At 38.7% G+C, this 27112-nt stretch overlaps 2 protein-coding genes across 5 annotated transcripts in view; one reads left to right on the top strand and one right to left on the bottom strand.

Annotated features, from left to right (window-relative positions):
• Nucleotides 1-10183, bottom strand: part of LOC144280794 (uncharacterized) — a 53302-nt gene extending 43119 nt beyond the window's left edge. For 2 of the 4 annotated variants that reach the window (XR_013349205.1, XM_077843193.1), the window contains exon 1: nucleotides 434-3282. Coding sequence is in view for 2 of the 4 variants with exons in the window: in XM_077843193.1 (XP_077699319.1) it covers nucleotides 434-621 (188 nt within the window). In the remaining 2 variants the exon portion in view is untranslated. Of the gene's footprint in view, nucleotides 1-433; nucleotides 3283-9261 lie in introns of those variants that run through there. The other 2 variants (XR_013349206.1, XM_077843194.1) reach the window with 2 other exon arrangements.
• On the top strand, nucleotides 9590-26320 carry RNF103 (ring finger protein 103). Its single transcript, XM_077843186.1, has 4 exons — nucleotides 9590-9914; nucleotides 12291-12430; nucleotides 20824-20939; nucleotides 24305-26320. Exons 1-4 carry the CDS (start codon nucleotides 9689-9691, stop codon nucleotides 25878-25880), a joined length of 2058 nt encoding a protein of 685 aa, XP_077699312.1. The 5' UTR covers nucleotides 9590-9688; the 3' UTR covers nucleotides 25881-26320.
• Nucleotides 26321-27112: the final 792 nt, after the last annotated feature.

The following is a 27112-nucleotide window of genomic DNA, read 5'->3' as shown; positions in this document are numbered from 1 at the left end:
TTGAAAAAAAAAAAAAAAAACTTCTTTGAGAGAGAGAGCCACCACTCCCCCATTGTGGGGGTGGGGGGGATGAGGGGCAAAGGGAGAGGGAGAGAGGATCCTCAAGCAGACTCCTTTCTAAGCATAGAGCCAGAAGGGGGACTTGATCCCATGATGCTGAGATCATGACCTGAGCTCAAATCATGAACCAGATGCTTAACTGACTGGGCCATCCACTATAGTACTGGTGCCCTACTATAGTACCTTTTAACAGCACTTTTTTTTCTTGCATTTTGAACAAGGGGCACACATTTTCATTTTGTACCGGGAGGGGAAAATTATGTAGCTGTCCCTGCTGTGCCATGTGTCATTGCAGCTTCGGGTGATCAGAGGAGGAGCAATTTAGTCCAGGAGAAAAGGTGACGTTCTATTTGCTTACTCCACCCTTATTTACCTTTGTCTTCCGAGTGTGTACACACAGAGTCGTACTGCTTGCTGTTCCTGGGTTGGAAGATGAGAGCACTGGTGACTCTGGCTAGCTGGCTGGCCCTCCAGCAGAGAAGGGCTGTTTATCACGTGGATGGCAGTGTACAAAGCTGCGCTCCTCCAGGGTGCATTCATTTCAGCTTTATTGAAAGCCATTTCCTGCAGGTAGCTCTCTGGTGACAAGAGGTCCCTCTTTTTGAAGATTCCAGCTCATGGAAACTAGGTCTCTGAATATTGCTTCGGGACATCTTTTATTCCACCAAATAAAGGCCTTAATGCACTAGAAAACACAACTTGATACCAATACTGTGGTGATGGACAATAAGGTCATCTCCACACAGAAAGGGCTGGCCTTACAGTTCTCACAATCACAGCAGGGGACATTCCTCTAGAAGGCACTTGGGAAACTGCTTTTGTCATGGAAACAATGTAGTAGCTACATGCCTAAGGCCTTAATCTTCACTATTCTCTTTTAATGAACATAAATGCCATATTCAAATCAGCTAAAAAGTATATAATAGTACACTGTCCAGAGATGCCTGGGTGGCTCAGTGGTTGAGTGGGTGCCTTTGGCTTAGGTAGTGATCCCAGGGTCCTGGGATAGAGTTCCACATTGAGCTCCCTGCATGGAGCCTGCTTCTCCCTCTGCCTATCTCTCTGCCTCTCTCTGTGTGTCTCTTATGAATAAATAAATAAATAAATAAAATCTTTAAAAAAATTGTACACTGTCCAATAGTAAGCTTTCAGATGTGAATCAATTGGTCTGGTAATAAAGAAATAGATCATTTCAGTTATCTTTGTTTGGCTGTTTCAGAATTGTTTGCTATGGGTACAGAGGGGGAAGGCCACGGTTCAGTAGCTTCAGGGGTGGGATGTATGTACTGCTTGGCATCATCATAACAGACCAAAGAGCTCCTAGAAGACATAGCTCAAGGATGAGCTGATCTAAGTCAAGAGCTACTTATATCATCATTTTATTATTACTTATGAATGAAATTAAAATTTATGTGCTGAAATAGGAAATACCAAATATATTTAAATGCTGGAAACAGACTTAAAATGGCTCCCTTACCTGCCTCGAATCTGTGTTTAGCAGGGTGTATCAGTCAGACATAGAATGATAAACACCTAACCTAACCACATGGGACTTAGATTTCTAGCCTTTATTTTTTTAACCATTGCTAACCATTCCCCTCCCCTTTATTTTCTTTACCAAAATAGGTTCTCTATAATGGGGTTAGAGATCAAAGCAAAGAAAATGTGGCTTTTCCTAGGCCACTCTCCTTGTCCTCACCAGAAAGCAAAGTGGCAAATGTTGGTATCCCCTTTCCTTTGCTCCCTATCTACCATACTGAGGTCCTTGCAGGTCACACTCTTGCTCCTCTGGCTCAGTGGAACTGATCAGTGTCTTGGATTTAGAGATGTATAGACAAAAAATAGAAACTGAAGATAAGAGCAAATCCAAGGGTCTCCAGAACCTATGATGGGGCAAAGGTCTCAGGGCTATTCTCTGGGTCACCTCTCCCTGGCTACCTAATCTAAAGAGGGCTAGAGGCTGTTTATAAGGGCCAGGGTTGAAAGAGGTATGCATCACCACTTGCCTTCCACTGGTCTCAATTCAGTCATTCACCAAACCTAATTGCAAGAAAGGCTAAACACTGTTCTCTGTCTAGACTGCTGGTCAGAGATCATGGTTTAGGGGACCTATGTCACGACCTCTACTACACTAAACAGTTGGTGCCACAGAATCCAGCAAAGTTTCAGGAATTGGAAGCATGACACTCTGGAAGCCTAAGATGGCTGGAGGATTTGCAAAAAGTTTCATGAGATACAGTTTTACCCTGTACAGCCAGGCACTTGCCCCTCTCTGACCCCAGAGGAAGATGGGAAGTTTGTCCTCTGAAATGAACAGATTGGTTCTGGCATTAGAAATTCCTATTGTGGTTATGTGACAGAGATGAGGAATCCTAATGGCTGAGATTTGATATTCCCATCATCCTTCTCTGACTCGGTCCCAGGATGCTGATAACCGTGCTTGAACTTTCCAGGCAGGATTCCTCTCTGAAGAAAGCAAACAGCCAGGGAGAAAAATGTATAGATCCTCTTAGTGAAATGGCTGTGTCTTGACCATGTACCTTTCAGTGAGCCCCTCTTACTCTCAGAGAACTTTTCAGTACCTTACATTTATGAACCTATGAACAATGAGAGAGCCAGGGTTTACTAAGTAATTAAAGACAGCCTCTTACGTGAAAGACTAAGTCCAAAATAAATAAATTGAAAATGAACCCAGATCTAAGAGGCAATGCAAAGAGCAAAAGAAAACTTATGGGGAAAATTGCTATTAATTAATATCTTCAGAGAGAGATGAGAATGTATTGCATGTGTAAAACAAAAAGAATAGAATGTTACAGAAAAGGCACATCCCTGTGACATGAAAGAGCTTTTGAAAATTAAAAATAGGATAGACAAAATTAACAATTCAGCAAAAGGGATGAAAAATGAAGTTGAAAAAAACTCCTAGAACAAAAGGCAAAAAGAGGAAAACTGGAGAAAGAAGAGAATAAAATTATAGGATCAATGTAAGAGTTTCAACATCTCATTAACAAGAGGTCCAGAAAAGTGAGTGGACAAAGGAAATTATCAGAGAATCTCCCAGAGCTGAAGGTCACAAGTTGCCGTGTTAAAAGGGCCCCACTGGACACTCAACACAATGAAGGAAAGGAGACTGCACTCAGGCACATTGTCATAAAAGTTCAGAATACCACAGATGAAGAGTTGAGAGCTTACAGAGTGAAAAAACAAGTCACAACAGAAGCCAAAAGGGGTTTTAGGGGAAGGGGTTTCCAATTTAGAATTCTATACTTAGCCAAACTATCATTTAAACATGAAGGGTTAAAAGGGGGGGTGGGTAGGTAACTACAACTAACTCTTAAATGGCTCAAGAAAAAAAATGCATATACAAAATAGAGAAAAGATATGTAAAGCTAACATGGTGAAAACATTAATTGGTGAATGGCATAAAGGAGGTTTTGTTAATATTCTTGCAAGACTTCTCTAAATTTGGAAAAACAAAAGTTTGAAAACAGAGTAAAGGAATTTCAGATGTATAAGGTCTCTGAAGTTTATCTCGATGTACACTTTTTAAATAAGTCACTGCAGGATGAGATGTGTTCCATGCAAACAAGAAGGAAGTGAAAGAACAAACATGCAACCATGGAATCAAGAAAACAGAATCCAACATAGAAGAGTTGTGATAGGGAAGTCCTGGGATGAAGCTCATTGTGGTCTGGAAAGGAGCCTAGCTTCCTTCTAGCTTGGAAGAGGATGGACAGAGAATTCATTTCCAGTAAAATATGGAATTGATACATTAACCATTTGAGTAGTTTTATAGTTCAGAGAAAGAATTTGAGGATGAATAAATGGACAGGCCTATCGAAGATAGAACCAACCAAAATCTGAGTTAATTATTAACTCCAGGAAAATGAATGAGTGCACAAAAAAGGAAATACAAATGATGTGATTCAGCCGTCAACAAGATTATGTGGTTACATTAATGTAAAAATAAATAGAGAATATAATCACTTTGGAAATGAGGGAGGGAAATGGTGTATGAGTAGAGGGTATAAATCATTCCTCATTTTCTGTAGTAAGAAATCAATAGATAATGTAAAAAAAATGAAAATATCAAGAAAAGCAATAGAAAATTCTAATTTGGAAATACAAAGACAACATGAGAAAAATGCTTCAAAGAATTGAAGGTAGTTTTCTTTGAGAAGTGGTAGTTTTGTCAAAGTGGGTAGGGAGAAGCGGGGGATCTGTTTTTCATAAACAGAGTTTGTTGGGATGGTCCCATCTTATCCTTGTTAGTCTGGTATAATTTTATTGCCATCGTCCCTTTCACTTTCAAAATTGTTCCGATTTGCATAAAGCCTTGAAGTGTTCTTTTGGTTTTGTTTTGCTTTGTTTTAAAATTTTTATTTATTTATTTAAGAGACAGCATGAGCTGAGGGAGAAGCAGATGGAGAGAGAGAACCAGACTCCCTGCTGGTTCTCTCCCTGCTGGAGCAGGGAGCTAGATACAGAGCTCAATCCCAGGACCCTGGAATGATGACCTGAGCTGAAGGCAGATGCTTAATTGACTGAGTCACCCAGGTACACACACCTTCAAGTGTTATTTGACTTTTTTGTTGTTGTTATTTGACTTTTTAAACTATGTATAGGTAATACTTTGATAAAAATAAAATGAAAAGAGAAAAAAAATAAAAAGAGAGAACTCTTTGGATCCTAAATAAAATAACCACATGTCATCCAGCTCAGCTAAAGACTTTGATTTTCTTTTCTCTAAAATTAATTCATTTTAAATTAAATACAAGCAGGCTTCCAGTTATGGAATGAAGTCACAATAATAAAAGGCACAACATAGGGAATATAGTCAATGATAGTATAGTGTTATATGGTAACAGATGGTAGCTACACTTGTGGTGAGCATAGCATATAAAGAAGCGGATGACTATGTTGCCTACCTGAAACTAATGTAACATTGTGAGTCAACTATACCCAGACACAAAATTTTTAAAAATAAATGAAAGTTTGCGGTAACTGGGTACTGAGGAGGGCACTTGATTGGATTAGCACTGGGTGTTTTACTATATGCTGGCAAATTGAATTTCAATAAAGACAAATGAAAGTTATAAAAGAAAAAAAATGATGAAATATATTGAACTGAAACCCTTAAAGGCAGGAACTTACTTCTATTTTTTTTCCTATATTTTCATTTGTACCTTTTACATAGAGTCTGCACTTTATATTGCTTTACAGAACTCATATCTGTATTTTTCTTGTATTTGTGCTATTGGGTCTACAAGAGGCCTATATTTTTCTTTATTTTTGTTTAAAAAATATGTGATTTGGGAAAGTTCCCCCTACTAGACTTCAAATAACCTGGCAACAAGGTCCTACCTGACTTCATCCATTTCTCAGTAGCTCAGTGACTTGCTCATAAATACTGCTTGAATAAAGGAATAAATGCAAAATACATACATATAAACGTACATAAAGCCATATGTCTGCTTCAAAGCCCTTTTAAATTCACTGCTTTGGGCAGCCTGGGTGACTCAGTGGTTTAGCGCTGCCTTCAGCCCAAGGCCTGATCCTGGAGACCTGGGATCGAGTCCCACGATGGGCTCCCGGCACGGAGCCTGCTTCTCCCTCTGCCTGTGTCTCACACGAATAAGTAAATAAAATCTTTTTTAAAAAACAAATAAATAAATAAATTCACTGCTTCATTTAATCCTTACAACTGTTTCACAGGGTAAATATACCATTCCATTTTGCAGATGATAAAGATGAGATTTACATAGATCTTGTGACTTTCTAACAACAGCTAGTAGATACTTGGCCACACTGGACCAGGCCCACTAATGATGGTTCCGATGCTCTTGCCACAATATCAAATGATAAGAACTTAAGTCATCCCACAAATATACAGAATCTGAAAATCAAAAATCAAGAATTCAGGTAATAACCTAGCTGTTAGAAAAACAGATTATGGAAACCAATGAATAATTTTAAAAAATCCTTTTGTCAGACTGGTCTTTGAACAGAAATTATAATTAGTCTGACCAGTTAGGCATCATAGAAACTGTAATCACCCTCATGGAATTATAGCTCACCACTCCCTTGGATTCTCAGAGGATGAATCCCTACCGCAAACCTCCAGACCAAGGAAGCAGTCCTGTTGGTCGTTTTATTTTTTAAAACATATCTTAAAATTATAAAAAAACAGTGCATGATTTATTTTAGAAAATAATGAAATAGAGATAAAAATACAAAATAAAAAATTTCAATTATCTAAATCCCATCACCTAAAAATGAACACAGTTTACATTTTAGTGTATGTATCTCTACCTTTGTCTAATACTAACACAAAAAATAGGATCATATGATGCAAACTTCTCAGTGATCTGCTTTTCTCCCTCACTCTATTTTGGAGATAGTGTTATGTCTGTAACCATTTGTCTATACGGTTCTTTTTAGGAGCTGCCTAGTAACACCATTTGGGTTACTGTATTTGACTAATCTGCCATTAGATATTTGGGTTGCTCGTTCTTTCTCTTTATTATTAATAATAATTATTTTTTCTATTATTTCTATTTTTTATTCGTTTTCTACAGCAACAACAAAACTCTGCACACACACCTCTGTGCACATGTCCAATTGTTTCCTCAGGATAACTTCTCTGAAGTGAGCTTACTGGGCCAAAGTGCATGTATTTCAGGGGGCCTTCTAACTCCTATTGTAAACTGCTGAAAGGCTGTACATCCTAACGGTAAAGGATGTAAATGCCTGTACAACTGTATCCCACCAACCCTGTGCTGTTCTTTGATCAGTGCTGTTATCTTTTCTAAGAGTTTACCAGGAAGGAACAAGGCAAGGGGGTTGAGATCCGAGGCAGTTAAAATGAACAAGGAATGCCAAAAAGAGTTCTTTAATTCCTTCTTTAGAGTCCCTCCCACACTCTAGTATTTTTCCAGTTTGAAACTCTGGCCTGGATGGTTCCATCTTCAGCTCACAGTTCAACTTTCCCCACTTGTTCCTCTTTTATATTATTTGATTTGGGATCAGTCTCTCTTTCCTAGTGAGTACCTTGCTTTGAGATGAGGGTTCACCTTATATGTCAAGGTTTGGACAGCAATACTGCCCAGTAGTGGGGTCGTTTTGACATGCCTAAGGATTCTGAAATTTCAGAAACAACCTTGTTAGAATGAACTGTTTAATAGTCTCCCACATAGATCTGCCAGCCATGGAAACAAAGCCCCCATGGAAGCTAGTTAAGACACAGGAGCAGAGGTTGAGAGCTGGTTGTACATTCCTACACCTCCTCCTCTGATTCTTTCTCGCTGCTCCCTGGGCCCATCCTCTCCTAATTCCTCCTCCACTAGCTGGTCACTGAAATGCCTCTGTGTGCTTTATTTTAAAGGGATGCTATTCTGAGGCTACATTCTCAGGGTTCATTCTTTGCTTTCCATTTCTCATTTGTTCCATGATAGAGGATCCCACCTCCATTCTTCCTTTTTTTTTTTTTTTTAAAGATTTTATTTATTTATTCATGAGAGACACAGAGAGAGGCAGAGACACAACACAGGCAGAGGGAGAAGCAGGCTCCCTACAGGAGCCCTATGTGGGACTTGATCCTAGGGCAGGGATCACACCCTGAGCCCAAGGCAGACGCTCAACCACTGAGCCACCAGGTGTTCCTTTCATTCTTCCTAAAACTACCCTCACCCCACCCTACTCCCCAGTTCAGGATATCTGACAGCTTTGCACAAATGGCTAATATTTCTCTTGTATTTCCTACGTCTTTTCCTTCCTGTCAAGGTAGCTGATAGAAGCCAGTCTCCTCTGGCTTAATTATGCGACCCCTTTCTCCCTCAAGATTGGCACAGAGTTCGACAGAAAGGGTATGCTCCACTGAGGTTAAATACAGAACCGACGATGCATCATCATCCACATTACTCATTTAATATGTGTTCCTCTTGCTGGCAGTGGCCACACTCAGGGAGGGTAACAAAAGAGAAGACCTGTAAACTTTGCACAGGGACATATCAACACTCCGCAACCTTTGTCCTGTGAACTCGGGGCCTCGATACCCGGCTTTTAACACCCCTAACATTGAAGAGGGGGAGGAAAAAATCCTACGCGGTAAGTCGGCCTAGTTCCAGCTCCCGTCTTGGCCAAACCTCCTCCAACACACGTTTGTGTCCAAACTACATTTGCACGGAGAAACGGAAAATCATTGCTTTCTACCCCCTCAAAACAACACTGCCCAAATTTTTTCCAATTCCCCAGGGCCTCACATAAACGTATTCACCCAGTTTTACCGATTGCTTTAAGAGGATCATTAACTGCCCTATTTGTACAAAAAAAGAATACACCAAGCGACAAGAGTCCGAAGTCCAACCCTTGGCCAAAATAACGTACTGAACGTCTCCAGGGCAAAAGGAGGGAGCGGAGAAGACACTGGAGAGGCAACTTCGGGAGCCGAAGCCCCGCAAGGTTGCGGCCCCGCAGGCTCAGCCGCCGCTCGGCCCTGCGCACCCGCTTCTCCCCAGCGCCGGGCCGCGGCGAGCGCTCCCCCGCGGCCCCGCCCCGCCCCGCCCGCCCGGCCCCGCCCCGCCCCGCCCGCCCGGCCCCGCCCCGGCCCCGCCCCGCCCCGCCCCGCCGTCGACGTCAGTTGTTATGTCTCGGCCCGGGCAGCGGCCTCAGCTGCTCCTCTGCTCCCGCGGCGGCTGCGGCGGCCTCGCGAGGTGGCGGGGGCGTCTGGGACGGCGGCCGAGGTCCGCGCCGCCCAGCTGAGCGGGGCGGGTGCTGCGTGGCCAGGAAGCCGCCCAGGGAGCCGTCTCGGGCCTATTTTTGCTTCCCTTCTCCCGGACCGTCGGCCCGCGCGCCCTATTTCTCTCTGCGGAGACCGCGCCGCCCCCTCCCGGGCCGGGCCGCGGCGCCGCCCGCCGGCCCGAGAGAACCTGGAGCCGCCGCCGCCGCCGCCGCGCCCGCAGCCGCCGCCGCCGCGCCCGCCGCGCCTCTCGCGGAGCCTGGGCGGCCGGCGGGGCCTGGGGCCTGGGCGCCGGGCGCGGCGCTGCGGCGGCCGCTCCTCCCCGCTCCGGGCCCGGGGCCTCGCCAGGCCGAGCGCCGCGCCCGCCTGACCGCCCGCCGCCCGCCGCCGCCGGCCCAACCGCCTCCCGGGCCGCTGCCCCTCCGGCCCCGGCCTCCCGCCCGGACCCTGCTTCCTTTGTGGACCTGAATGGTTGGCGGGGGCGGGGGGCTCCTCCCTCCCCCTTGAGATTACGGGGCTGGGAGGCCGACCCGCCGCCCGGGGAGCGTCCCTCGGCGCCCCGCTCCTTTCGCTGTTGGACTGATGGGGGTTTTTTAGGCCCCCCCTCCCCCATCATTCTCCTCGTCTCCAGGCTGGAAGGCCCCGCGCGAGGCCCTGCGCCTGTGCCCGTCGTGTCTTCTCACCCCCGCGCGGTAGCCGAAGCCCCGGCCCCCGGCCCCCGGCCCCCGGCCCCCGGGCGGCGATGGCGCGCCAGTGAGGGCGGCGGAGGGCCCCGCCGGGACAGTGCCCGCGCCCCGCGCCCCGCTCCCCGCTCCCCGCGCCCCCGCGCCGCGCCGCGCCCTTCTGTTTTCGTCCTCGAGCTCTCTGGGAGGAGAGAAGACGGAGGCGAAGATGTGGCTGAAGCTCTTCTTCCTGCTCCTCTATTTTCTGGTCTTGTTCGTCCTGGCCAGGTTTTTTGAGGCCATTGTGTGGTACGAAACCGGCATCTTTGCCACCCAGCTGGTGGATCCGGTGGCGCTGAGCTTCAAGAAGCTGAAAACCATCCTGGAGTGCCGGGGGCTGGGGTACTCGGGGCTGCCCGAGAAGAAGGATGTCCGGGAGCTGGTGGAAAAGTCAGGCGAGTATCGGGGTGCCCGGTGGCCGGGGCGGAGTGTGCGTCCCCCTGGAGGGAGGCGTCCCCTCCCCGGAAGGGTTAACCAGGCTACTCCCAGAGCTGCCCGGGTTTTCTACCAAAAAAAAAGAAAAAGAAAGAAGTCCCAGTTTTGAGAAGGCGGCTGGAATTATTTGTAGGGGTGTTGCCGTGTCTTTAAGGTTTGTTTGTTTTTCAAATAACCGGTCTAAGTGCAGCTTCTTAGCACGGCTTGCTTACTAAGAAACGATTTTCTTAAAATTTAGGGAATGTCCACCGGTTACGGACAGCCTGGAAAGCATCATTTGTCCGTTGAAACTTACAGGGATAGAAGAAAAGGAAAACCCCAAGACGCTGTCTGTAGATAGCAGTATTTGTCAGGATGGTGTTAGCATGGTATCAGGAAGGAAAAATATCGGAATGCTTAGTGTCAAAGAGGCATGTAGGGCTAAGATTTAAATTTTAAATAAGGAGTTTAGATAAAGAGGAAGTGTACACTGTACGTTATTAGCTTTTCATGCTTTATGTTTGGGGAAAATATAAAGTGGATGTGTTTTGTGAATGCCTACCTTGTTTTGTTTTGGAAGAGTTTATGTTTCAGGGTTTGTTTGTTTTGTTTTTTTTTAAATCTTTATGTCTTGGATGTAAACTTTTTTTTTCCTTTCCTTCCTTTTAGAGGTCACACACACTGCTGCATCAAGTTAAGTGGCTAGAGAAATAGAATTGAAATACTACTAAGGCAATATTTATTTAGCATCTTTATGCGTTGTCAGTAACTGTTGGATTGGGGGTAGGATTGAATAAGAAATATGGTTAGTTTTTTTTTCACTCCTGGACAAAATATATCTTTGTTTAGGTAAATGTCCCAGAAGGGGAATGTACTGTAACTTGAGAAAGACATTCTGGGTTGCTGTAGGAAGCAGTTGAAACTGATGGTTATCTTTTTTGTTGTTTCAAGTATAAATGTCTACTGTGTCTTTTACAAGACAGTTTTTTTTTTCCTTATTTAGTACTCTATAGCCATGTTGTGTGATAGACAAGAATACTAACTCCAGAAGAGTTTAGCAATCACATATTTGCAGGTTAAGCATGATCAGATTTGTATCTCACAATTAGGGTAGAGGAGGGAACCTTCTGTAGATGTGATACTTTTTTTTTAGAGAAAATATAAAATCAGGGTTGTTTTGTTTTGTTTTGTTTTCTTGCCTCTTGTTTACTGATTGGTTTATGGTGACTTACTTCTGTGGGGGCGGGGGGATGGGAAATGAAGTAAAATAGATCCCTAATAAATGAATTTTCTAGGTTTAGAAGTCTCAACTGCTTTGATTTGGCCAAAGCCAAATCATTTCACATGGCAAAAAAAAATTTAGTAACACTTTTCTCTTTTGACTTTTATTTAGTGTTGCTTCCTTTGGGCCTGAAAATACTTGTCACTTTGAGTGTACAAACAATGCACATATCATTTAAAGAATACACACAGCCCACAAAAATATGACTCACATCATACATTTTATAGCAGAGGTCTTGGTATAGCAATTTAACTTTATCATTTAAATATTTGTTGTAAATGATTTTACTGCTGTCATGCTTGTTTTCACATTTAGGACAAAAATTAAAATAATTTGATGTTAGTGTTTACTTTTTATGTGATGATACAAGCTCTCAATTTACACTAAGTTTGAGTATTTTTCTTATAAGTAATCTTTTATATCTAACTTTCAAGTCTTATAAAGCCCTATTACTATTTTAAGAAGATGGTGATGGGAAGTTCTGTAAACCCGTTTCTAAATCTTGTAAGTCAGAAGTATGTAAATTATACTGTTTAAAAATTATTTGATGCCTGGATATGTTATACACAAAACTAAATAATACTGTGATGGCTTTTTGGACTTATCAGGAAATTACTTAATTTCCTAATGAATTATGTGATGACTCCACTAGAATATAAGCTCCATGAGAAGATGGATTTTTGTCTGTTCGTTTTTGTCTGACACATAGTAGGTTCTTTTTTTTTTTTTTTTTTAAGATTTTATTTATTTATTCATGAGAGACACAGAGAGACAGAGTGAGGCAGAGAGAGAAGCAAGCTCCATGCAGGGAGCCCGATGTGGAACTCGATCCTGGGATCATGCCCTGGGCCAAAGGCAGACGCTCAACTGCTGAGCCACCCAGGTGTCCCACGTAGTAGGTTCTTATGACATATCTATTGAGTGAATCTTAAATGGATGTATTCAGGTTCTACTTTTCTATAGACTGAAATGGAAGTATTGTTACATGAGTTTTAATGGTGTAAAATGAAATTAATCATTGAAGTTGGGAATGTAGAATTTTTGAAATTTTACTAGTGTTTTTTCCTTTCTTCAGGTGACTTGATGGAAGGTGAGCTCTATTCTGCACTCAAGGAAGAGGAAGCATCTGAATCCGTTTCTAGTACCAATTTCAGTGGTGAAATGCACTTCTATGAGCTTGTAGAAGACACAAAAGATGGCATCTGGCTAGTTCAGGTATCAGAAACAGTGATAGAAGTGAAATTATTTTTACCAAAATAGTATACAACAGCTGGTGGCACTCCTTTATACTTGTGTCATGTTTTTCTTAAACAAAACTCAGTCCTCATAGGGCGGCTCTGGTGTCTTGGTTTTATAGACCAAGGAAAATGAAAATTGAAGAGGGAGAGAGGAAGCTTTGGGGAAAGAGAGTTGACTGTTTTGTTTAGAATCAGCAGAAACAAATCCATTGTACTCGTTGGATCTTCATTAAAGTAAGAAACACAGATATATCCCTTTTGTTGAATGATTACGTTTTAGTTTTGGTGAACTCCAGTTTTTAATTCAGTGATCCAAATGGTTTTTGTATCTAAATGAAGAACCGTGAAGTAAAAGTAAGAGAATCCTTCTATTAGGCCAATAGCCAACTTTGTGACTATAGGGGAAGAGATACTGTGGGGAATGGTGGGAAGTGCTCGTTGCTTTGCTTACAAAATTGGATGAAGTGATCATTTTAAACCCTAGCCCTTGTGATATCAAAACTGTGAAATTTAATTAGCATGTTAAAGTTGTAGAGTTATGAAGGGTCTAAAACTTAGTCTTTTATGCTTCCCAAAGTGTGGTTCATGTACCACTCATAGTAAATGAGTGGGCACATATTATCATTTATGAATTTTAATGCAAATTAGAAAAGTCAATATTCTATTGAACATGTAATTTCATAAATATTACTTAGGGCAAGCTAAAGTTATTTAAATTTTTAAAAATATAAGACCACTTAAAATATCAAGTAAACTAACAGCATGATTTTGGCTAAAATTATGATTATTGAATCAGTATCCAGTCCCAGGACCCCAGATTTCTTGTCCAGTACTGTTATCATTCCACACTGGGGTTGGCTAAGTTTGACCTGGAGTATAAAAAATCAAAATAGCTTCTTCATATTTCTTACTGAGAACAATGACATCAAAATATAGTAGAAAAATCTAAGAGTTCAGAGACCTTACATGCAGATCTGATCCTGTCATAGATTTGCAATATAATTGTGGATAGACAGATTTTTTGTTGTACTTGGCCACAAATAAAATATATACATCTAAAGAGGTTGGAATAATACTGTTGTGCATGGGGCTAAAGAGTTGAGTTTTAGGAATTCTTCAGGTGATTACATTAGCTATTCATGACTTCGTTTACATGCAGTCTTCCTATTGTGTTTGACCTTTTACCTGCCAAATAATCTAATTCTATAGTTTTTAAATTCAGCAAAAGGAGAATCTGGGAGGTTATGTGTTATGTTATGTTAGTCTACATGTTACCATCAAATTCTAGTTTATTTCTCTGTGAATTAATTGATATTGAGAAATAAACTAGTATCTCTAAAACTTTAATTTATAAGTAAATAGTTATTCCATTTCTTTTCCCAGATACTTATATCTTATGGTCTGATCAAGAAAGACTGATTGGTTTTGATAATTTTAGTTTTATTTACTGAGGTTGAGTTGAATAGCCTGTCCTATGTACCTGTGTTCTCTAAATATTTGTCCATACATTGAATGATCCCATAGAGATGAATAATAAATAGATACTGAATACCTTCCAAATTTGGAAAAGCCATGTCAAAAGTCAAGAAATTTTTTTGGTATATAGGATTCTACCTATAAACAATGAATACATTCTGGTTCACTACTTAATGTATATTCTTGCTTGTAAATGATCTACTCCTCTTTAATGTTCTATTAAAGATAGAAGTGCCTGGGTGGCTCGGTTGGTTAAGTGTCTGCCTTTGGCTCAAGTCACGATCTCAGGGTTCTGGGATGGAGCCGTACATCCAGCTCCCTGCTCAGTGGGGAGAGTCTCCTTCTCCCTCTCCATCTCCCCCTCCTCCTACTCATGCACATGTCCTGTCTCTCAATCAAATAAATAAAATCTTAAAAAAAAAAAAAAAAAAAAAAAGGATAAGCATGGGGGTCCTGGGTGACTCAGTCGGTTAAGCCTCCAACTCTTGGTTTCAGTTTAGCTCATGATCTCGCAGTTGTGGGATCAAGTCCTGTATCCCCACTGAGTGTAGAGCCTGCTTCGGATTCTCTCTCCCTCTCCTCCTCTGCCCCTTCCTCAACTCATGGACATGCACTCTCTCTCAAATAAATAAAATCTTAAAAAAAAAAAAATAAAGATAAACATGGATTAAACTCTGTTAATAATGTGACAAAATTCAAATAGTTTATTTAGCAGTTAGTTGTATGCCAGGTTCTGGAAATATACCAGGAACATACACAAGGCTAAGTCCTTGCTCTCACTTTCCAGTTGGGAGAGGTAGGCAATAAATAAGTAAATATTTAATATAGCATCAAATTAGTGGAAAATGCTAAGAAGAAAGGTAAGGAGACAGAGTGGCAAAAAAATTCTCTGATAAGGTGACGCTTGAATGAAATGAAGAACAAATAATGAATGATAGTAAATGTAAACATTATAAATTTTAATCATTAAATTATTTTCCTCTGAAAATTTGTTAAGCCTCACAAGATATTAGTAGTTAAAAAATGACTCCTAAGAAAAATAGAATATATTTATATAGTTTTCCATGTGTTTTGGTAATAGGACATACACTTAATTTTCCAGTGACTTTCAGGACTTGCACTGATCACCAGTGTCTGGCTTGTGTCCCTTGGGGCCAGTGGCTTACATATGTCAGATGGCTGGCTTAGGTTAGAACAGTCTCTTGCCAGGACAACTGAGAAGATTGAGATTGAAACTATGTCTTCAGGCATTCTGAAGTCACCAGCTAACCTAATCAGCACAGACATTGGTTTAAGCTCTTAAAAGAAACCTATTGTTTTTTTGTTTTTAAATTGAAAATGTCTGAAATGTCTGTTAGAAAATAAGTATTCTCTCAGTTGCTCATCACTGTTTCAGTTCAGGTCATGTTTATCTAATCTCTTGTGAAAGGAAACTTTAAAAATCCTGTTTTTAGTAATTTGAATTATTCTTTTCTATTTATTTTAGAAGAAGCTAATTTTAGTTTGCTCTTTTTTTTTTTTTTAATTTTTGAGTGCACATAGATCCCAGCCAGTTCAATCCTCTTCAGATTGCCTTTATTTTAGGTTTCCTGTGTAAGAAATATTTAGCATATCAGAGGTCTTTTTCTCGCATTTTTCTGGGAGAAATTATGAATTATGGTTTTCTTTTGTATTTATTGAGAAAAAATGTAGTTAGATGGCATTCGACTGATAATTAGCACTTTAGACTTCTTAAGTGATGTCATTGAAAGGATGTCTAGATTTACTTATTTAGGGAAAGTGTGACTTTAATAACTGGGTATATGACTTAGCTATTCCATCACATGGTTAGCTCATTATTTTTCTGGAATGGATTGGTAATCTAGGTTGATTTATCTTTTTTGGTGACATTACATGTGGAATGATGACACTACACGAGAAAAGTGAATTTGTATAATTTATTTAGTTCATCCTATATTTCTTATGATTTCTATCTTCTGGGCAACTCACACTTTTACTTTCTGAATGATGCATGTTAATGGTCTTTATATCTTTCTCTCCTCAAATGTTTTAAGATATATTGATGCTCATGAATTAACCTTACATTGAACCAGAGTATTAGGATGCTCCATTGCATGTCAAGCTTTTCCATGTCTATCTGTATTCTCTATAATATGAGGTAAAAAGAACTAATTTTAGTTTTCCAGGCAGCAACACATATGGGACATCTTTATCATCAATATACTATGTAACTCATGGAACAACTGAGTCCTCTTTCTTTTCCTAATAGTTCTAACAAATTTAAGTTTTCCTGCTTTGTTCTTAACCTCAGTTCATATCTTTCATTAGTTATCTTTCAGTGTTGTGGATTCTTTGATCTTACCACCACCCAGTCTTCTGAGTAGCATAAATTGAAGACAGTTACTTTTTTTTTTTTTTCTTCAGAAAACTCTTAGAGAGGTAGATGGAACAGTGGCTAGGCTTCTGAAGTGGAAAGCTACCATGCTCCGTGGGTTTTATGGGTTTATCTTAGCATTTCTATTTCCCTTTTTTGACCGTGTTCAAAGAAGGACTGTGATATTTGTTCCCAACTGGCTTTATCCCCATCATAAGGAATTTAACATCACTGGAATTGAGATAGCAGTGAAAAAGCATCATGTGATCTAAAGTAAAGCTTTGGGTCAATATTTACTGAAATATTGTTGTTATATTTCCTGTTTGGCTAAAAAAATGTTAATAGCTGTCTTAAAACTTATTTACCTTTGTTCTAGACAATACTTTTGTTCAGGGAGATTTTAACCTGTTCATTCCTTTCTTGACACTATTATAAAAGTGAAGTACATGGCAAGCTACTTTATTGTTTGTTTTGTACTGATGAAAAACTTTTATTTCTGCTTACTCATAAAGAAAGCTAGTAGGGATACCAAAGAAATAATTAAATACCACTGAATTTTGTTTCTGTCAATCACTTGTCCTCACTTTTAATGATTTTATATAATTTGCATATATTTATTTAAGTTGGTCTATGATTTTGAAAGTAGAAACTCCCCATAAATAATGAAATATTGAGATGCAGAAAATATCATAACCCAGCATTACTGTTCTATGGAGTTTTGTTATTTAATTTAGCCTAAACTTATATGGCAGATGTTCTGGTTAGTAATAAAATTCACCTCTAAAAATTAGGCAAAAATACACGTTTTTTTCTTATACCAGTGTACACTTAAAATACCCATGCAAGGGAATAAACAATAACCTGAGGTCCAGTTTTTCTTTTTTTGTTTGTTTGTTTTTTTGTTTTTCAGTTTTTCTTTGTAAGATTAACTAGACTACACAAGGTTGACTTCAGAAAATATGGGATTTAATATCACACACTGTCCAACACAGTTGTGTATATGGTGTGGTGGAGGCAGCTCATACTGTTTCATGAAGGGTGATTGTTAACATCCCTTCCCAACTCCCATGTTTAGAGATAACATGTTGGTAACTTGAAATCAGCCATATGGGAGTATTTATACCTAGGAAATCAGCAAGTAATAGAAATCAGAATTTCCTTTTTATTTTGGAGAGCTAGTTGTTAAACATCTACCAGCAAACCACTGGTTTTATACATTCATCTAACCATCTAACAAATATTTATTGAAATCTAATGTGTGCCAGCTGAACCTTGTGATTAGAATTGAGGGCACAAAGATAAATAACCTATAGCCTGTGCCATAAGACAGCTTAGTTTGGTTTACTAAAATGTGTAGACCAGTAAAAATCTTAGTTTATAAGTATCTTTCAGTTGAGTTACATGGTCCATGATGGTGCTAGCATCTTGAGAAATCCTAAAGAACTCTATTAGTGAAATGGAATGTAGGAAAATTGTGGTAGTTTTTTCCTGGAGAAAAGTATATTTTTAAATTCATTGAATTGAAAGTCCTTATGTCTGACTGGGATCAAGAACATTGATATGCAATTGCATAGCAAGGTAGTATTTATGCTAATGTTTGTCCAGAAAATATTCCAGATGACAGGTTGCTAGGGAAGGGACTTATAACAGATACCAAAAAGTTGGTGGCTTTCGAGAACATGTTTAGTCAGAAGTAAAAGAATGAAGTTACTAAGATGTAAAAAGCTGAAATAATTTAGTTCTACATAAATATTTAATGAGCACCCAAATGAGTTAGGCACTATACTAGCTGTAGGAAATGCAATGGTGAACAAGTATAGGAATGCCAGTTAGAGAGGCAGATAACCTGGGAAGGAGGAGGGAAAGATTCCTTCACTTCCAGCCTATGCTGCCAACTCTGTTCCAGACTTGGAATTCAGGCTGTACTTTGATCTAGTTTTTTTCTAGTCTCTGAAAATACTCCCCACAGAGAACACAACATCCTTCTTGAACTGCCGAGGAATATGTCTCTGCTTTTAATAAGATGAGCAGTGTGAGTGCCACTCAGAATCATCGTGCATACTTTTGGATATGAGCTGTAAGTTGGGAATTCTTAATGGTGTGACCCAGTAGTAATAGGTTAGAGTATTTGATTGTACCATGTGACTCAGCCAGATGAGTTATTTTGTGAAAATATTAAAATGTTTAGTGGTGGTTTAATTCAGCCTCTACAAAATTTATGTTAAACCTTTAGTTGAATGATCTAACTATATAGGGCATTGAACAGAGCTGTTTCTAATTATATAAATGTAACTTTCAAGTCAAATAAAATGCTTTCATGCAATTAATGCCTAGGGGAGTTTTTGTTTTTGCATGGCTCTCTGTGTTAGGGATCATTAAATTCTTCAAAAGCAGGTGAGGGAACAGCTTGCTGAATAAAAAAGGCCCTAGGGTTAAACATTGTCATGTACCTACTCAGATGTTCCCATTCTGATCATATTGTATTGTCTTGTATTGTCTGTGCTGTAACCAGCAGTGTCTACCGACAACCCCTCTCATTCCTACTTCCTTTCCTAGCATTGGAGCTTTTGTAAGTCTGAAAAATACCTGTACAATGGTCAGGATCTTCCCTGAAAGATGCTCCTAGACTTAGGGCCATACTTACTCCATTGAATAAAGCAGCATCTTAACCCCTTGATGCAATGTTGTTATAAACACTGACCTGAAATGTTTGGGTTATTTGCAGCCTTGATCAGGAAATGGAAGTGAAAAGGAAGTTCTTTAAGAGTTCTTTAGAAGAAGTAGGGAGTATGGTGGTATGATTGGACAGAAACTTCTTAATCTTTCTCAGTAACCTGAAAAATAAGTTCAAGATTTCCTTGATTACTTGATGGAAAGAAATACAATACTGACTCTTGAGTAGTAGGGAAAAAAAAAAGAAAAGAAATATCTGCCCTGCTTTTTCTTCCTGACTATTCAGCTAAAATCTATCTAGCCCTTTTGGACTGTGGAAAAATGAGTTAGGGACTTAATGGGTAATGTAACTGGCATGAACCTCCTCAGAAAGAGCTTTCATGTCCTCAGATTATCCTCTTTTTACCTCAGTCATCTAAGCATTTAAATAATAACTCGTAAAAAAAATTAATAATAACTTGTGTCTCCCTCAATAAGGCCATCTATTTTCACTAAGAAGCACATCAAAACCATTTGTTTAATGCCCTAAATTGTGTATGTGTTTGTGTATTTACGAAGCATCAGAGTCATTACAAAATGTTACATATAGCATATATGTCTGTAGATGTGGGGATGATATGGTAATAGCAATGGTATACAGCAGAGATTAGTGGACAGTGATCTGTGTGCCTATAAAGTGAAGTTTAAGTTACTTGTCACCACTATGTGCTCTCTTTCTGCTGCCCTTGAAATTTGTTAGGCTTCCCAGCAGAGAGTCCACAGTGAGGTAGCTATACCATTCCTGTGTTTCCCAGGGAGTATATCTTGGCACTCATTTCACACACACACCTGGGATTTCACTTCCTGGAGGCTTTGTGAACATGAAAATGTCCCTTCCTCCCAGAAAGGACCCCAGAGTATTGTGTTGTAATTTTGAATTAGATAACATCAGTTACATAGCATTTGTTAAAATAAACTTGGCCTATATACCCTGGGTTTAAAATAAATCAAACAGATGGTTTCATGAAGACTTCAGACATTTTGGCTTTCCTTTACATTCCCATTTAGTTGTTTTTGTGTTTTTGTTTTTAACATTTAATTTTGTTTTTTACTCCTATGTCTGTCAAAGTCCTGCCTCATTCAAAGCAGGAAGATTAGGGAATAAAAGGAAAAGGTGTTAACAATTAGAAAGGCTAAGAAAGCATTATACATTTTGAAAGTTAACTTACAGTTTTTTTTTCTTTTTAAAAAAATCTTTTACTTTTCTCAATCTTAATTGTGTTTAAAAGCTATTTGCAAATTTGAAGAAGTTCAAGAGCATAGAATTCATTATGGTAATTCTTTTTATATGTTAGAACCTTTTCATGGTTGTTAAGAAAAAGCCATAGAAGTAGTATTGGTTTAGTCAAAGCATAGTTTAATAGAAAACATATGTTTGACTCTTGGCTCCATAATTATACTTCAAAAAAGTGAAATTTGTACTCATTGAACCCACATGTGATAATTTCTAGTAAGCTATATTTGGATTATTGTTTTAAATTTTTAGAGCAGAGAAATGCCTCCAAAGGCCATTTTCTTCCTGTGTAACTTATTTCTAGAGAATAGGCTACAGGTTGGAGAATGTGGCTAGCTTCTTAATATTGTTTTGATTCCCTCTACTGCCACAGAGTGTGGAAGGTTAATGCACTGTATTCAGTGTTTTAAGCCTTTTCAGTTGGACATTTGTTCCTTCTACGAGAATTGCAATGATGATATAACCAGGAACAGAATCTTTTTGCAAAAGGTAAAGATATATTATAGATAATAAATGGTTGGTTTGACTTCATTTTAGGTAATTAAAGTTTCTGTTTTTCTTTCTGGACAAATAGGTCATAGCAAATGACAGAAGTCCCTTGGTTGGTAAAATCCACTGGGAGAAAATGGTGAAAAAGGTGTCAAGATTTGGAATACGTACAGGCACTTTTAATTGTTCCAGTGACCCCAGGTGAGTTGATTAGGCAATTCTTAGAATCTGAGATCTGACCAGAATTGTCTTAATTAATGAAGACAATGATATAAGAAGCCTATTCGAACTGAAAGCTAATTATAATGTTTAGCACACTGTTACCCAGGTGCTTGATCAATAGTTTTTGATAAACTGGCAGTTTTTTACTTTCTTTCTGAAATGTCTTTCTTTATGTCATTCTTCTGTCTTCTTTCTAGTGGGGGTGACTCTTAAGAGTATGCCTTCAGTCAGTTTGGTTTCAATTTCCTCCCAAAAGACTTCGGCACATTTATAGCTTGTGCTGATTGAAATCTTTTGTCATAATTCTGACCTCCACTTTGCAAGCAGACACTTATTTCTATCTGCCCTATAATTACCCCTAGAAATGTCCTTTTCCCTAAACCCAGTGTTTGTATTGCTTTCTTTACTGGAGTTCCTTCTCTAGGATGGCCTCAGGGCAGCCTCCTCAGATGTGTTGGTCTCATTGTACAGCAGTACTTTCCTGACTTTGTTAGCTCCTCTAAGAATGTTCAAGACCACCACCTCTGGGCGCCACCTGACTCTGCTGGGCAGCAGTTATAATTTTTCCCTGCAAGTATACTCAGCTTGCCTGGCTGTAATTTCTGTCATTCCCTCAAGAAAGCAATATAGCTTACAAGGCTAAAAAGCCCTCTGTTAGGTCTATATTTTTTTTTTCTTTTCTTTGAGAAAGTAGAAAACAAGGTGGGGTATGTCTTTGGAGGGTTGGAGAGATGGGGGATAGTAAAGAGCAGCTCCACATTGGAATTGCAGGAGCTGAGTGGCAAATGGGTCGGGAGGGCCTTTGGTGAGAGTAAATGGGTAGAGGGCCAGTGGAATAAGCAGAGAAGGGAAAAGTGAAGGGGAGATTGGAGAGCAGGCCTGAAAGGCCAAGGAGACCAATGATCTCTGAAGAAACCACATTATATAAACAGAAATACTAAGGTTTCTTTTTAAGTACCACATGTCACATAAACTTGAGTAACAAACTCACTAACCATATTTTCTATCATTTTTAGTCTTCAAATTCTCTAAGAATCTTGGAAGGTTTAGTTTAAGAACTAGAGTTATTTTCATGGTATTCAGTCTAGAAAGTTAAAGCTATCACTTAACCCTGAAAAGAAAGCACATACATGAAGAAATGTATGCACTAAGTCCTTCTTTGCCTGTTTTACACAGTAGGTCTTCTGTCAGAAAGATTGGCATTCAATTTATGTCATAACTCAGAAGCCAGTATTCTCTGATGTAGTTATAGGAAGATAAAAAGAATGACCGAGAGTAGAAATATGTCATCACAAGTATCATGTGAAATTTAAAAATTAAAGCTACTTAAAGATATTTAAGATGTAAATAAAGCAATTTATTTAACTTGTTGCTTTGGGGAGCAGAGGGTAAAAATTCAATGAATTACTACTTTGCATTATATGAACACAGTGTTAAAGGATAAAAGATATTTTCCTTATAGGAATTCATAATTCTCAAACCACTTAGGGCAATATTGATATTAATGGAATCTATCCTGTTAAGTGAATCAACTCAACAAGAAGCTGAATTGTGGTCTGTGATTCTGAGTCACCCAGACAGTATCTCAGAGTCATTACTAACCTTGTCTTTATGACATAACATGCTATCTTCATATATCTGAAGTTATATCACAAAATTTCTGAGATACAACTTATTTTATTATCGTTATAAAATCATATGACATACGTTGAGACTTTCAGTCTGATCATATAAATGTGTAGTGTGCTTATTTAAATAAAATATAATTCATGCTGGGGCACCTGGCTGGCTCAGTCAGAGGTGCATGCGACTCTTGATCCCTGGGGTTGTGAGTTCAAGCCCCACATTGTGTGTAGAGATTATTTAAAATAAAAAATAAATAAATATATAGACACACACACAGAGATGTAATCTGTGTTTATTAAGTAAAGGATAACACTTAGGACATATATATAAATATTTTTAATAGGAAAATAAGTTGAACATTTATTACCATACATTTATAAATCTATAATGAACAAAATGTACCTTCATATGGTAGATTTTCTTTTTTTCATCTTTATTGAGATAAATTTACACACCAGAAAACTCTGCATGGTAAGTTTTTGGGAAAAAAAATACTTTTTATTTAAAAAAGGAAAATGCACTTAAAATTTCTCCACTGTCATACGACAGTCTTTATTTTTCAGTATTTCCTTTCATTTCTTATCTAGTTTTTAGGGGGAGAGTGATGTCGCAAATAGTATAGCAAGAATTTGTCCATTTCCAAAAGGATTGGAGTGATGACCACACTGGATAAATATAAGCAGATGATTTAATTTTAGTTAAATTCTTCTATACTTACTCATCCTCTAACTGAATCTCTTCTTTAATTTTTTTTTTTTAAGATTTTATTTATTTATTCATGAGAGACACACAGAGAGAGAGAGAGAGGCAGAGACACAGGCAGAGGTAGAAGCAGGCTCCATGCAGGGAGCCTGATGTGAGACTTGATCCCCTGTCTCCAGGATCACACCCTGGGCTGAAGGCAGGGCTAAACTGCTGAGCCACTGGGGCTGCCCATGAATCTCTTCTTAATCTGAAAACTTACTTTGTTTCATCTGTATTAAATACTCCTCTTCATGATCTTCATTAAAGAGATGAGAGAATATAAAAAGCATGGGACTTGATCTTTCTTAGGTGAACTTTTGTTTATTACTTTGTAACAGAACCTGTGATGCTTGAGTTAATAAATGGGTGCAGCATGGCTCTTACACTCAAGGAACTTGAGTTCAAGTCAGGGACTTGCATGTGGGATAATCTGTTCTCTCTTCTTTGGCCATCTGAATCTAACCACCTTCAAGACCTCATTCATTTCCTAAACCTTTCATGAAATCTTCACTAGCTCAAACTCTGTGATATTCCCTATTTTTGAACTTCTTTTACATTAGTAATTGAATATATATGATTTTATACTTCTGGGTTTTTTTTTCCTTAATAGGATTTTAAATTCCTTTCGAGCAGGAATTATTTTCCTATTTTCTTTTGGATCTTATAAGCACATAATGAAGTAGTAGCTACATAATAGATGCTAAAGTATTTGTTGATTTCCTTGACTAAACTCTTCTATAAAAAACAAACCAGAAACAGGAAACAAAGCTACAAAAAGAGAGCTTGCTTTCGTTCTTGTACAACTGCCAGGTATTGATACCACTTTTGATTATTTGGAGGTTATTTGGTTTTGGGCAGAGTATCTTTCAATGCCAAAAAAATTTGTTAGGGGGAAACAAATTGTGCAACAGTGAAGATGAGCAAACTAGCTCATCTGCCAGCCTGGCTTTTACTTATGGTTTACTCTCTTACAGATACTGCAGAAGAAGAGGCTGGATACGATCCACACTCATTATGTCTGTCCCACAAACTAGCACTTCTAAAGGGAAAGTCATGCTTAAAGAATATAGTGGACACAAAATTGAAGTAGAGCACATTTTTAAGTGGATAACTGCTCATGCGGCTTCTCGGATCAAAACCATTTATGATGCTGAACATTTGAAAGAAGAATGGAATAAAAGTGATCAATATTGGGTAAAAATATACCTATTTGCAAACCTTGACCAACCCCCAGCTTTCTTCTCTGCACTAAGTATAAAGTTTACTGGAAGAGTTGAGTTTATTTTTGTTAATGTGGAAAATTGGGACAACAAGAGTTATATGACAGATATTGGTGTATATAACATGCCATCATATATTCTTAGAACTCCTGAAGGAATTTACAGATATGGAAACCACACAGGTGAATTTATATCCCTTCAGGCCATGGATTCATTTTTGCGCTCATTGCAACCTGAAGTAAATGATCTGTTTGTTTTGAGCTTGGTTCTAGTTAATCTTATGGCTTGGATGGACTTATTTATCACACAAGGAGCAACCATAAAGCGATTTGTGGTTCTCATAAGCACTTTAGGGACATATAATTCTCTATTAATTATTTCCTGGCTACCTGTGTTGGGCTTTTTACAGCTCCCTTACTTAGATAGTTTTTATGAATATAGCTTAAAATTGTTGAGATATTCCAATACAACCACACTGGCTTCATGGGTAAGGGCAGACTGGATGTTTTATTCTTCACACCCAGCCCTGTTTCTCAGTACGTATCTTGGACACGGTTTACTAATTGATTACTTTGAGAAGAAGAGGCGGCGCAACAACAACAATGATGAAGTCAATGCCAATAACTTAGAATGGTTATCAAGTCTGTGGGACTGGTACACCAGCTACCTCTTCCACCCGATTGCTTCTTTTCAGAACTTTCCTGTAGAATCTGATTGGGACGAAGACCCTGACTTATTCTTGGAGCGATTAGCTTTCCCTGACCTTTGGCTTCATCCTCTGATACCAACTGATTACATAAAAAATTTGCCAATGTGGCGATTTAAATGTCTTGGAGTCCAGTCTGAAGAGGAAATGTTGGAAGGTTCTCAAGATATTGAAAATGACTCAGACAGCGAGAGCACAGACATTTTTAGCAGTGAGAAGGAAGTATTTGAAGATAAACAAAGTGTAGTTCACAATTCTCCAGGAAGAGCAAGTCACTGTGATGCTGAGGCTTGTTCATGTGCCAATAAATATTGTCAGACCAGCCCATATGAAAGAAAGGGAAGGTCATATGGATCATATAATGCTAATGAAGATATGGAACCTGATTGGTTAACTTGGCCTGCTGATATGCTGCACTGTACTGAATGTGTTGTTTGCCTAGAGAATTTTGAAAATGGATGTTTGCTAATGGGGTTGCCTTGCGGTCATGTGTTCCATCAGAATTGCATTGTGATGTGGTTGGCTGGGGGCCGACACTGTTGCCCTGTTTGCCGGTGGCCTTCCTATAAAAAAAAGCAGCCATATGCACAACACCAGCCCTTGTCAAATGATGTCCCATCTTAACCATGTGCAATTTGTCCTTTATAAGCTTTGAGTATCTTACAGCTTGCCTTTTTAATGTTAGTCACAATGTTTTTGTGGTTTGAAGTTTAGTTTAATGTTAGTGCAGTGACAGGAAATACACATTATGCTAATGTTGATGACAATTACTTGGTTGCCTTGTGTGTCAATTGAATGCATACTTAATTGTAAAAATTTTTATTTACAACATTGGAAATTCAGAAGTTAATGTTTTTTGTAAGCACAAAAGAAGTATGATAGAAATTTATCCTAGCAAGACTTTACAAGGTAGGATCAAATTCTAATGGAATTGAGGCAGTTTCTTATCCTAAATGTTTCCTCCCTTTTTACAATCTGTGTCCAGCACCTCTTGGTTAAATAATGTATGCTCTGAGACATGAAATTAAAACAGACCTATTAAATAAATTATTTTAAAACCAGAAGATTACAGCTTTCCCAATATTAAATTGTTTTTGATGAGGTGGCTGAATGCTATAGGTGTTTTGCTGGCTTGTTAATTTCACAGGTAAGTCAAATGTGTTCCTTGGCTAATGAGTGAAAACAAAAAGATAAATTATGTTGCTGATACTAGCCAGAGGTGATATTAATCAGCCTTGTAGTTTGGTCAGCTTTGATGGGAAGGAATTTCATGGTGGGCTTTTTTTTTTTTTTTCTTTAAGTATTAAGTCGTTTATGAGTAGTATATTCATCTAAGTAAAATCAATCAGCATATTAGCCACACATTGATTACTTATTTTTTTTCCTGGCTTTTATTTTGAACAATTACAAAACTACAGAAAAAATGAAAACAATACAATGAACATCTATTTCCTAATTCACCAGATGTTTGTATTTTGTTACCTTTCCTTTATCTTCTCTATATGTATATTTATCTTTTTTCTTTCTTTTCTCTGGTTGTTTTTTGTTTATTCCTGATCCCTTTGGAAATAAATTTTAGTCATCTCCATGCTGCTGAATATATCACCATGTATCTTCTTTTTTTTTTTTTTTTTTTTTTTTTTTCTTTTTCTTTTTTCACCATGTATCTTCTAAGAACAAGAACTTCTTTTTACATAACCACAATACCATTATCTTACCCAAGAAATTTATCAACATTGATTCAGTAATATTTAATATACAATCCCTACTTTCTACTTGCTGCCAATATGCCCTTTATGTCTTTATATGTTTTTGTTTTATTATGAACCTCAGGCAAGGTTCATGTATTAGGTTTG

This window comes from Canis aureus, chromosome 12, assembly GCF_053574225.1.
Source record: "Canis aureus isolate CA01 chromosome 12, VMU_Caureus_v.1.0, whole genome shotgun sequence".
Taxonomy (NCBI): Eukaryota; Metazoa; Chordata; class Mammalia; order Carnivora; family Canidae; genus Canis; species Canis aureus.
Note: the sequence above shows the minus strand (reverse complement) of the source record. Positions and strands in the feature narration are given on the sequence as shown.

Bases quoted from the DNA above. Each gene is read 5' to 3' on its own strand.
- RNF103 (XM_077843186.1), top strand. From the start codon at position 9,689: ATGTGGCTGAAGCTCTTCTTCCTGCTCCTCTATTTTCTGGTCTTGTTC. The intron at 9,915-12,290 runs GCGAGTATCGGG...TCCTTTCTTCAG, and splicing joins GGAGCTGGTGGAAAAGTCAG to GTGACTTGATGGAAGGTGAG. The intron at 12,431-20,823 runs GTATCAGAAACA...CTGGACAAATAG, and splicing joins ATGGCATCTGGCTAGTTCAG to GTCATAGCAAATGACAGAAG.